The sequence below is a fragment of the Salvelinus alpinus genome, chromosome 18, assembly GCF_045679555.1.
Source record: "Salvelinus alpinus chromosome 18, SLU_Salpinus.1, whole genome shotgun sequence".
NCBI lineage: Eukaryota > Metazoa > Chordata > Actinopteri > Salmoniformes > Salmonidae > Salvelinus > Salvelinus alpinus.
This window is the reverse complement of record NC_092103.1, coordinates 35,773,700-35,785,765: the sequence shown is the minus strand read 5'-3', so window position 1 is coordinate 35,785,765 and position 12,066 is coordinate 35,773,700. Positions and strand designations below refer to the sequence as shown.

General features: G+C 45.4%; 1 protein-coding gene across 6 annotated transcripts in view; it reads right to left on the bottom strand.

Moving 5' to 3' along the window:
* The window catches only part of garnl3 (GTPase activating Rap/RanGAP domain like 3), a 183,823-nt gene that overhangs the window by 20,396 nt on the left and 151,361 nt on the right, over window positions 1-12,066 (bottom strand). For 4 of the 6 annotated variants that reach the window (XM_071351733.1, XM_071351732.1, XM_071351737.1 and 1 more), the window contains exons 27-28: window positions 9,921-10,056; window positions 8,745-8,804 (exon numbers count right to left, since the gene is read on the bottom strand). In XM_071351733.1, the coding sequence (XP_071207834.1) occupies window positions 8,745-8,804; window positions 9,921-10,056 (196 nt within the window). The remainder of the gene's footprint in view (window positions 1-8,744; window positions 8,805-9,920; window positions 10,057-12,066) is intronic. The other 2 variants (XM_071351739.1, XM_071351736.1) reach the window with 1 other exon arrangement.

Below are 12,066 nucleotides of genomic sequence, written 5' to 3'. Positions count from 1 at the left end.
CTGTATTCCAGTCTCTGTAGTCTGCTGTATTCCAGTCTCTGTAGTCTGCTGTATTCCAGTCTCTGTAGTCTGCTGTATTCCAGTCTCTATAGTCTGCTGTATTCCAGTCTCTATAGTCTGCTGTATTCCAGTCTCTGTAGTCTGCTGTATTCCAGTCTCTCTAGTCTGCTGTATTCCAGTCTCTCTAGTCTGCTGTATTCCAGTCTCTATAGTCTGCTGTATTCCAGTCTCTATCGTCTGCCTTATTGCAGTCTCTGTAGTCTGCTGTATTCCAGTCTCTGTAGTCTGCTGTATTCCAGTCTCTGTAGTCTGCTGTATTCCAGTCTCTGTAGTCTGCTGTATTCCAGTCTCTGTAGTCTGCTATATTCCAGTCTCTGTAGTCTGCTGTATTCCAGTCTCTGTAGTCTGCTGTATTCCAGTGTCTGTAGTCTGCTGTATTTCAGTCTCTGTAGTCTGCTGTATTCCAGTCTCTGTAGTCTGCTGTATTCCAGTCTCTGTAGTCTGCTGTATTCCAGTCTCTGTAGTCTGCTGTATTCCAGTCTCTATAGTCTGCTGTATTCCAGTCTCTATAGTCTGCTGTATTCCAGTCTCTGTAGTCTGCTGTATTCCAGTCTCTGTAGTCTGCTGTATTCCAGTCTCTATAGTCTGCTGTATTCCAGTCTCTGTAGTCTGCTGTATTCCAGTATCTGTAGTCTGCTGTATTCCAGTCTCTGTAGTCTGCTGTATTCCTGTCTCTATAGTCTGCTGTATTCCAGTCTCTGTAGTCTGCTGTATTCCAGTCTCTATAGTCTGTTGTATTACAGTCTCTGTAGTCTGCTGTATTCCAGTCTCTATATTTTGCTGTATTCCAGTCTTTGTAGTCTGCTGTATTCCAGTCTCTGTAGTCTGCTGTATTCCAGTCTCTCTAGTCTGCTGTATTCCAGTCTCTATAGTCTGCTGTATTCCAGTCTCTATCGTCTGCCTTATTGCAGTCTCTGTAGTCTGCTGTATTCCAGTCTCTGTAGTCTGCTGTATTCCAGTCTCTGTAGTCTGCTGTATTCCAGTCTCTGTAGTCTGCTGTATTCCAGTCTCTGTAGTCTGCTGTATTCCAGTCTCTGTAGTCTGCTGTATTCCAGTCTCTGTAGTCTGCTGTATTCCAGTCTCTATAGTCTGCTGTATTCCAGTCTCTATAGTCTGCTGTATTCCAGTCTCTGTAGTCTGCTGTATTCCAGTCTCTATAGTCTGCTGTATTCCAGTCTCTATAGTCTGCTGTATTCCAGTCTCTATAGTCTGCTGTATTCCAGTCTCTGTAGTCTGCTGTATTCCAGTCTCTGTAGTCTGCTGTATTCCAGTCTCTGTAGTCTGCTGTATTCCAGTCTCTGTAGTCTGCTGTATTCCAGTCTCTATAGTCTGCTGTATTCCAGTCCCTATAGTCTGCTGTATTCCAGTCTCTCTAGTCTGCTGTATTCCAGTCTCTGTAGTCTGCTGTATTCCAGTCTCTCTAGTCTGCTGTATTCCAGTCTCTATAGTCTGCTGTATTCCAGTCTCTATCGTCTGCCTTATTGCAGTCTCTGTAGTCTGCTGTATTCCAGTCTCTGTAGTCTGCTGTATTCCAGTCTCTGTAGTCTGCTGTATTCCAGTCTCTGTAGTCTGCTGTATTCCAGTCTCTGTAGTCTGCTATATTCCAGTCTCTGTAGTCTGCTGTATTCCAGTCTCTGTAGTCTGCTGTATTCCAGTGTCTGTAGTCTGCTGTATTTCAGTCTCTGTAGTCTGCTGTATTCCAGTCTCTGTAGTCTGCTGTATTCCAGTCTCTGTAGTCTGCTGTATTCCAGTCTCTGTAGTCTGCTGTATTCCAGTCTCTATAGTCTGCTGTATTCCAGTCTCTATAGTCTGCTGTATTCCAGTCTCTGTAGTCTGCTGTATTCCAGTCTCTGTAGTCTGCTGTATTCCAGTCTCTGTAGTCTGCTGTATTCCAGTCTCTGTAGTCTGCTGTATTCCAGTCTCTGTAGTCTGCTGTATTCCAGTCTCTGTAGTCTGCTGTATTCCAGTCTCTATCGTCTGCTGTATTCCAGTCTCTGTAGTCTGCTGTATTCCAGTCTCTGTAGTCTGCTGTATTCCAGTCTCTGTAGTCTGCTGTATTCCAGTCTCTGTAGTCTGCTGTATTCCTGTCTCTATAGTCTGCTGTATTCCAGTCTCTGTAGTCTGCTGTATTCCAGTCTCTATAGTCTGTTGTATTACAGTCTCTGTAGTCTGCTGTATTCCAGTCTCTATATTTTGCTGTATTCCAGTCTTTGTAGTCTGCTGTATTCCAGTCTCTGTAGTCTGCTGTATTCCAGTCTCTGTAGTCTGCTGTATTCCAGTCTCTGTAGTCTGCTGTATTCCAGTCTCTGTAGTCTGCTGTATTCCAGTCTCTATAGTCTGCTGTATTCCAGTCTCTATAGTCTGCTGTATTCCAGTCTCTGTAGTCTGCTGTATTCCAGTCTCTATAGTCTGCTGTATTCCAGTCTCTATAGTCTGCTGTATTCCAGTCTCTATAGTCTGCTGTATTCCAGTCTCTGTAGTCTGCTGTATTCCAGTCTCTGTAGTCTGCTGTATTCCAGTCTCTGTAGTCTGCTGTATTCCAGTCTCTGTAGTCTGCTGTATTCCAGTCTCTATAGTCTGCTGTATTCCAGTCTCTATAGTCTGCTGTATTCCAGTCTCTGTAGTCTGCTGTATTCCAGTCTCTCTAGTCTGCTGTATTCCAGTCTCTATAGTCTGCTGTATTCCAGTCTCTATCGTCTGCCTTATTGCAGTCTCTGTAGTCTGCTGTATTCCAGTCTCTGTAGTCTGCTGTATTCCAGTCTCTGTAGTCTGCTGTATTCCAGTCTCTGTAGTCTGCTGTATTCCAGTCTCTGTAGTCTGCTATATTCCAGTCTCTGTAGTCTGCTGTATTCCATTCTCTGTAGTCTGCTGTATTCCAGTGTCTGTAGTCTGCTGTATTTCAGTCTCTGTAGTCTGCTGTATTCCAGTCTCTGTAGTCTGCTGTATTCCAGTCTCTGTAGTCTGCTGTATTCCAGTCTCTGTAGTCTGCTGTATTCCAGTCTCTATAGTCTGCTGTATTCCAGTCTCTATAGTCTGCTGTATTCCAGTCTCTGTAGTCTGCTGTATTCCAGTCTCTGTAGTCTGCTGTATTCCAGTCTCTGTAGTCTGCTGTATTCCAGTCTCTGTAGTCTGCTGTATTCCAGTCTCTGTAGTCTGCTGTATTCCAGTCTCTGTAGTCTGCTGTATTCCAGTCTCTATCGTCTGCTGTATTCCAGTCTCTGTAGTCTGCTGTATTCCAGTCTCTGTAGTCTGCTGTATTCCAGTCTCTGTAGTCTGCTGTATTCCAGTCTCTGTAGTCTGCTGTATTCCTGTCTCTATAGTCTGCTGTATTCCAGTCTCTGTAGTCTGCTGTATTCCAGTCTCTATAGTCTGTTGTATTACAGTCTCTGTAGTCTGCTGTATTCCAGTCTCTATATTTTGCTGTATTCCAGTCTTTGTAGTCTGCTGTATTCCAGTCTCTGTAGTCTGCTGTATTCCAGTCTCTGTAGTCTGCTGTATTCCAGTCTCTGTAGTCTGCTGTATTCCAGTCTCTGTAGTCTGCTGTATTCCAGTCTCTATAGTCTGTTGTATTACAGTCTCTGTAGTCTGCTGTATTCCAGTCTCTATATTTTGCTGTATTCCAGTCTTTGTAGTCTGCTGTATTCCAGTCTCTGTAGTCTGCTGTATTCCAGTCTCTATAGTCTGCTGTATTCCAGTCTCTATAGTCTGCTGTATTCCAGTCTCTGTAGTCTGCTGTATTCCAGTCTCTGTAGTCTGCTGTATTCCAGTCTCTGTAGTCTGCTGTATTCCAGTCTCTGTAGTCTGCTGTATTCCAGTCTCTATAGTCTGCTGTATTCCAGTCTCTATAGTCTGCTGTATTCCAGTCTCTCTAGTCTGCTGTATTCCAGTCTCTGTAGTCTGCTGTATTCCAGTCTCTCTAGTCTGCTGTATTCCAGTCTCTATAGTCTGCTGTATTCCAGTCTCTATCGTCTGCCTTATTGCAGTCTCTGTAGTCTGCTGTATTCCAGTCTCTGTAGTCTGCTGTATTCCAGTCTCTGTAGTCTGCTGTATTCCAGTCTCTGTAGTCTGCTGTATTCCAGTCTCTGTAGTCTGCTATATTCCAGTCTCTGTAGTCTGCTGTATTCCAGTCTCTGTAGTCTGCTGTATTCCAGTGTCTGTAGTCTGCTGTATTTCAGTCTCTGTAGTCTGCTGTATTCCAGTCTCTGTAGTCTGCTGTATTCCAGTCTCTGTAGTCTGCTGTATTCCAGTCTCTGTAGTCTGCTGTATTCCAGTCTCTATAGTCTGCTGTATTCCAGTCTCTATAGTCTGCTGTATTCCAGTCTCTGTAGTCTGCTGTATTCCAGTCTCTGTAGTCTGCTGTATTCCAGTCTCTGTAGTCTGCTGTATTCCAGTCTCTGTAGTCTGCTGTATTCCAGTCTCTGTAGTCTGCTGTATTCCAGTCTCTGTAGTCTGCTGTATTCCAGTCTCTATAGTCTGCTGTATTCCAGTCTCTGTAGTCTGCTGTATTCCAGTCTCTATAGTCTGCTGTATTCCAGTCTCTGTAGTCTGCTGTATTCCAGTATCTGTAGTCTGCTGTATTCCAGTCTCTGTAGTCTGCTGTATTCCAGTCTCTGTAGTCTGCTGTATTCCAGTCTCTGTAGTCTGCTGTATTCCAGTCTCTGTAGTCTGCTGAATTCCAGTCTCTATAGTCTGCTGTATTACAGTCTCTATAGTCTGCTGTATTCCAGTCTCTGTAGTCTGCTGTATTCCAGTCTCTGTAGTCTGCTGTATTCCAGTCTTTGTAGTCTGCTGTATTCCAGTCTTTGTAGTCTGCTGTATTCCAGTCTCTGTAGTCTGCTGTATTCCAGTCTCTGTAGTCTGCTGTATTCCAGTATCTGTAGTCTGCTGTATTCCAGTCTCTGTAGTCTGCTGTATTCCAGTCTCTGTAGTCTGCTGTATTCCAGTCTCTGTAGTCTGCTGTATTCCAGTCTCTGTAGTCTGCTGAATTCCAGTCTCTGTAGTCTGCTGTATTCCAGTCTCTGTAGTCTGCTGTATTCCAGTCTCTGTAGTCTGCTGTATTCCAGTCTCTGTAGTCTGCTGTATTCCAGTCTCTGTAGTCTGCTGTATTCCAGTCTCTATCGTCTGCTGTATTCCAGTCTCTGTAGTCTGCTGTATTCCAGTCTCTGTAGTCTGCTGTATTCCAGTCTCTGTAGTCTGCTGTATTCCAGTCTCTGTAGTCTGCTGTATTCCTGTCTCTATAGTCTGCTGTATTCCAGTCTCTGTAGTCTGCTGTATTCCAGTCTCTATAGTCTGCTGTATTACAGTCTCTGTAGTCTGCTGTATTCCAGTCTCTATATTTTGCTGTATTCCAGTCTTTGTAGTCTGCTGTATTCCAGTCTCTGTAGTCTGCTGTATTCCAGTCTCTGTAGTCTGCTGTATTCCAGTCTCTATAGTCTGCTGTATTACAGTCTCTATAGTCTGCTGTATTCCAGTCTCTGTAGTCTGCTGTATTCCAGTCTCTGTAGTCTGCTGTATTCCAGTCTTTGTAGTCTGCTGTATTCCAGTCTCTGTAGTCTGCTGTATTCCAGTCTCTATAGTCTGCTGTATTCCAGTCTCTGTAGTCTGCTGTATTCCAGTATCTGTAGTCTGCTGTATTCCAGTCTCTGTAGTCTGCTGTATTCCAGGCTCTGTAGTCTGCTGTATTCCAGTCTCTGTAGTCTGCTGTATTCCAGTCTCTGTAGTCTGCTGAATTCCAGTCTCTATAGTCTGCTGTATTCCAGTCTCTGTAGTCTGCTGTATTCCAGTCTCTATAGTCTGCTGTATTACAGTGTCTGTAGTCTGCTGTATTCCAGTCTCTATATTTTGCTGTATTCCAGTCTTTGTAGTCTGCTGTATTCCAGTCTCTGTAGTCTTCTGTATTCCAGTCTCTGTAGTCTGCTGTATTCCAGTCTCTATAGTCTGCTGTATTCCAGTCTCTGTAGTCTTCTGTATTCCAGTCTCTATAGTCTGCTGTATTCCAGTCTCTGTAGTCTGCTGTATTCCAGTATCTGTAGTCTGCTGTATTCCAGTCTCTGTAGTCTGCTGTATTCCAGTCTCTGTAGTCTGCTGTATTCCAGTCTCTGTAGTCTGCTGTATTCCAGTCTCTGTAGTCTGCTGAATTCCAGTCTCTATAGTCTGCTGTATTCCAGTCTCTGTAGTCTGCTGTATTCCAGTCTCTATAGTCTGCTGTATTACAGTTTCTGTAGTCTGCTGTATTCCAGTCTCTATATTTTGCTGTATTCCAGTCTTTGTAGTCTGCTGTATTCCAGTCTCTGTAGTCTGCTGTATTCCAGTCTCTGTAGTCTGCTGTATTCCAGTCTCTATAGTCTGCTGTATTCCAGTCTCTATAGTCTGCTGTTACCCAGTCTCTGTAGTCTGCTGTATTCCAGTCTCTGTAGTCTGCTGTATTCCAGTCTCTATAGTCTGCTGTATTCCAGTCTCTATAGTCTGCTGTTACCCAGTCTCTGTAGTCTGCTGTATTCCAGTCTGTGTAGTCTGCTGTATTCCAGTCTCTATCATCTTCTGTATTCTAGTCTCTGTAATCTTCTGTATTCTAGTTTCTATAATCGTCTGTATTCTAGTCTCTATAGTCTGCTGTGTTCCAGTCTCTATAGTCTTCTGTATTCCAGTCTCTATAATCTTCTGTATTCTAGTCTCTATAGTCTGCTGTATTCCAGTCTCTATCGTCTGCTGTATTCTAGTCTTTGTAGTCTGCTGTATTCCAGTCTCTGTAGTCTGCTGTAGTCCAGTCTCTGTAGTCTGTTGTATTCCAGTCTCTGTAGTCTGTTGTATTTCAGTCTCTGTAGTCTGTTGTATTCCAGTCTCTATAGTCTTCTGTATTCTAGTCTCTATAACCTTCTGTATTCTAGTCTCTATAGTCTGCTGTATTTCAGTCTCTATCGTCTGCTGTATTCTAGTCTCTATAATATTCTCTATTCTAGTCTCTATAGTCTGCTGTATTCCAGTCTCTGTAGTCTGCTGTATTCCAGTCTCTGTAGTCTGCTGTATTCCAGTCTCTATAGTCTTCTGTATTCTAGTCTCTATAATCTTCTCTATTCTAGTCTCTATACTCTGCTGTATTCCAGTCTCTATCGTCTGCTGTATTCTAGTCTCTATAATCTTCTGTATTCTAGTCTCTATAGTCTGCTGTGTTCCAGTCTCTACAGTCTGTTGTATTCCAGTGGTAGCTATAGCAGGGGTGGGCTCTTTAGGCACCCAACATGCCAAAAGAACGTTGCAAAACATTTTGTTACGTTTTGCCCTAATGAACATGATGCAGGTGTATTGGCTTGCAATGGTTAAATCTAACCATTAGGTGGCAGTGAATGCTCATATTCTAATGCAGCGTTTCACTAGATCAAGACAGGATGGCAATACTAACGCACACGCAGCTATGTGACTGTCTGATGCGATGGAAGGCTGCACTGCACCAAACAGACCGCCGTTCTGAAATGTCACGGGGTCAAAGGTGACGCAAACAGCATTCTGGGAGAAAAGGGGTCACTCCTTTTGTTATGACAGGTTCACTGACTCAGTGTTACCGACCCCTCTCTCCCATAACAATACCAGACAGACAGAAATGTTAATAATAAACCAAATAGATATGAAATATACCAACAACAAAAAGCATGCAGCCATCTGGGATATATAATCGCGTGGATCTATATATTCCACATGCGTTTCTGCTCCAGGGTAAATGACCTAGAATCTAACAAAAATAAAGGTTCCATAAGACTTTTAGAATATTTGATTTGTTATGTTTTAGAACTGTCCAATCCTCTAATCAGAATAGGATGTGATTCCATGATTAAACATGGTTCAGGATTGGTGGAATACTACTAGAGGTAGTTTGACTGTCCAATCCACACATCAGTCTCAGCATTTTGTATTCACATGTTACTGATGTCAACAAATCTGATCTCAAACTGAGCCAATTGTCTACCAGTGGAAAAGCAGCTCTCCCCATAGAGCAGAAACGGCAGGCATAGGCAGTCGGTTAGAGGATGGGATTTTTGTCAGCCCCCCCTCAATCTCTCCCTCCTTCCCCCTAGATTGTGGCACCTCTATTTAGACCACCACTCTGAATGGGAGAGGGGGTTTTGACAAAAGTTTCCATGGTGACAGTGCAATCTGTAAATCATGCTGCGGCAGACGTGTCTTCTCCTCCCCTCTGTCTCGCTCTCTCTTTCTCTCTTTTTCATTCCCCCTCCTCTCTCTCTCAAACATTCTCCCATCTCTCTCACATGCATACCTTTCTGAATCTACATCTCTCTACCTCTCTCTCTCCCCCTTTCTCCCCCTCTCTATCATCCATTTCTTCTTTCCTTTTTTACTTTTTCACTCTCTCCATTTCCCAGTCACTCTGACAGAGAGAAGGTGTGATGGGGAAGACAGAATGTTCACTTAACATTCAACTGACATTCAGTCAAACATGCCGCTTCATATAAAAACAACTAAAAGGTGAGTTATTTTCCGTGCATGTTAGTAGGGCAGCATGTGCAGCTAGATGAAGAGGGAGGGCTGTGTCCCAAATGGCACCTGATTCCCTATATAGTGCACTGCTTCTGACCAGGGGCCAGGGCTCTGGTCAGAAGTAGTGCACTATATAAGGAAAATAATGCCATTTGGGACAAACCGGAGGAGCAGTGGGAGACTCCTTGAAGTACCTTCGGCATCCTTAGACATGTACAGGGATAGCTTGGTACCATAGGGGATCCGTATAGAATCTGAACCAGGGACCAGAACAAGGTTATGTAATACACACACACACTCTGGTATGACAGAACACACACATTCAGTAGTATTAACACCACCACCCCCAGAGCTGGAAAGATCAATGCTACAGGGATGTTAATGGTTGTAGTAGTGTTCCAAGACTAGAGTTGACCAATAGAAAAGAGAAGAAGGACCCGGTAGAAGATGGCAGAGTCTTAAAGGGGAACTCAAAAACTATCCTGTGGTATTTTGCATCATCATAATGATGTGGCAGGTGACACATTGCTTCTTGAAAGTCCAAGATCGTGAAAACTTGACTGCTGACATGCACAACATTTTGGAACTGTATCAACAATGGACGAATGAAAAAAAATACCAAAATATTGTTTTTGAGTGGAGTTCCCCTTTAACCTCTCAAAGTGCCCTCTATACTGTACTACACTCTAACCCCTCTAAAGCCCAGTTCAGGTCCCATGATATATACTACGCTCTAACCCCTCTAAAGCCCAGTTCAGGTCCCATGATATATACTACACTCTAACCCCTCTAAAGCCCAGTTCAGGTCCCATGATATATACTACACTCTAACCCCTCTAAAGCCCAGTTCAGGTCCCATGATATATACTACACTCTAACCCATCTAAAGCCCAGTTCAGGTCCCATGATATATACTATACTCTACACCCTCTAAAGCCCAGTTCAGGTCCCATGATATATACTACACTCTACCCCCTCTAAAGCCCAGTTGAGGTCCCATGCTATATACTACACCCTACCCCCTCTAAAGCCCAGTTCAGGTCCCATGCTATATACTACACCCTTCACCCTCTAAAGCCCAGTTCAGGTCCCATGCTATATACTACACCCTTCACCCTCTAAAGCCCAGTTCAGGTCCCATGATATATACTACACTCTACCCCCTCTAAAGCCCAGTTCAGGTCCCATGCTATATACTACACCCTTCACCCTCTAAAGCCCAGTTCAGGTCCCATGATATATACTACACCCTACCCCCTCTAAAGCCCAGTTCAGGTCCCATGATATATACTACACCCTACCCCCTCTAAAGCCCAGTTCAGGTCCCATGATATATACTACACCGTGATTGGTTGCTTGGCGAGGCTTACCGTCTCCGAGCGGCGATGGGAACACGGGCATCTCGTAGCCGGTGGGCGTCTGTGGGGAACTCTGGGAACTGGTGTCCCGGGAGCTGCAGTTGGAGGCAGAGTTGACCGGAGCAGATGACACAAAGTAGATATCTGACTGATGGAGGGAGAGATGAAGAGAGAGAGAGATGAAGAGAGAGAGAGAGAGAGAGAGAGAGAGAGAGAGAGAGAGAGAGAGAGAGAGAGATGAAGAGAGAGAGAGATGAAGAGAGAGAGAGATGAAGAGAGAGAGAGAGATGAAGAGAGAGAGAGATGAAGAGATGAATCAAGAGACACTTTTTGCTGACTATTACAAAAATGGGAACATCAGCAACCTTATCTTCCACACAAACCATCCCCTGGCATGGCACAGTGCTATATTAGCACACTACCCCTCTGTTAAGAGAGGGGGGGTTAACGAGGGGTGGAAACTCAGGATACTTGACAACGAGGACTCTGAGTCAGCTAACATAAATCTATATAAGTCTGGAACAGTATTGGTACAGGGCAACCCCAAACAGTTTCAGCTGGACTTTCACCTAATCAAAGAATTAGCCCAGCAGGAGAAGCTCTCCCTTGATAAAGATACCCCCACCCCAAGCGGGTCAGACCAGACCTCTTCATCATATAACCCCACAGACGAGCAACCCTCAGCAGACAGTCAACCTCCCAGTACAGAGCACTTCTCCCTCATTGAAATGAAGGATAAATTCACCCAGCTGGAGGTAAGGCAGGTGGAGCTGGAACAGCAGGTGATTACACTCCAGTCAGCACAGACCCAGACAACAGTCCAGCACAACAACCCCTTAACCAGACCAGGAGAGCTGGAGGTGGAGAGAGACATATCTGCACTCTGGACAGTGGTGAGACAACTTCAACAGGAGAAAGAGCAGAAGCAGGAGCAGAACAAAGCACTAGAGGAGAGGATCAGACTGCTGGAGGAGAGGGAGAGGGGGATGGAGGAGAGGATCAGACTGCTGGAGGAGAGGTTGAGGGGGATGGCATGTGACAGAGAACAACCCACTAGGGAGGTGGCCATCCCCACAGAGACGCCAGCAGAACAGCCCACCTCAGCACCGGACAAAAGTCTCGACACCACAGCAGAACAGTCCACACCAGACCCTGACCATAGAGTCAACATCACAGCAGAACAGACAAAAGAAAAAACCCAAGCCCAGCAGCTCTCACCCCCCCTGAGCACCCCCCCTGTCAGCCACCCTGATAGCCCTCCTGACAACCCCCCCACACCCACTGAGAACAAACACAAGACACAGATTGTTCTCCTTATGGACTCAAATGGGAAATATATAGAAGAAAAAAAACTTTTTCCCAAACACAGTGTGTCTAAACTCTGGTGTCCAAACACCCAGCGCGCCCTAGACCTTCTGTCTGAGGACAAACTAGGCTCACCTAGCCACATAATAATACACACAGGCACAAACGACCTGAGAGCAAAGCAGGAAAGGGTGGCCACAGCACTGAAGGGAGTGATTGAAAAAGCTTCTTCTACTTTCCCCAATGCACAAGTGGTTATCTCCACCCTGCTACCACGAAAAGACTTCCACCCTGCTACAATACAGCGGGTAAACGCAAGCATTTCCCGTGACTGTGCCTCAAAACCAAATGTTTTCCTGGCCCACCACTCCACCCTGGACTTGAACAGCCTCTATGACCAGGTCCACCTCTATAAGGCAGCAGTGCCCACCTTTGTCCGGACTCTAAAGGACATCGCTCTCAAACGCAGCCCCAACACTTCACACAGGAGCAACAGATCAATAGACACCCCACCCAGACCAGCGAGACACCCTCCAAGACCTGCAGGACCCCCCCGTGGACCTACACATAGAGGACCCACGCCAAGAGGACTTACATCCAGACCACAGCACCCCCAGACACATCCACACCCCCACCCCAACCAATCAACACCCCCCCACATCAACCATGCCCACACCCCATTTAGGCCCCCTCAGATCAGACCTATGCCACTCCTGCCCACCCCATGCACCCCACCCCCGCAAAGAGAGCATCAACATGGAAGTCACACATACGCCCAGGTAGTGAGCGGGCAAACAGGCCCAACCCCCACTCTTACACTCGCCCAAGCCAACGGCATGTACCAGATGCTCAG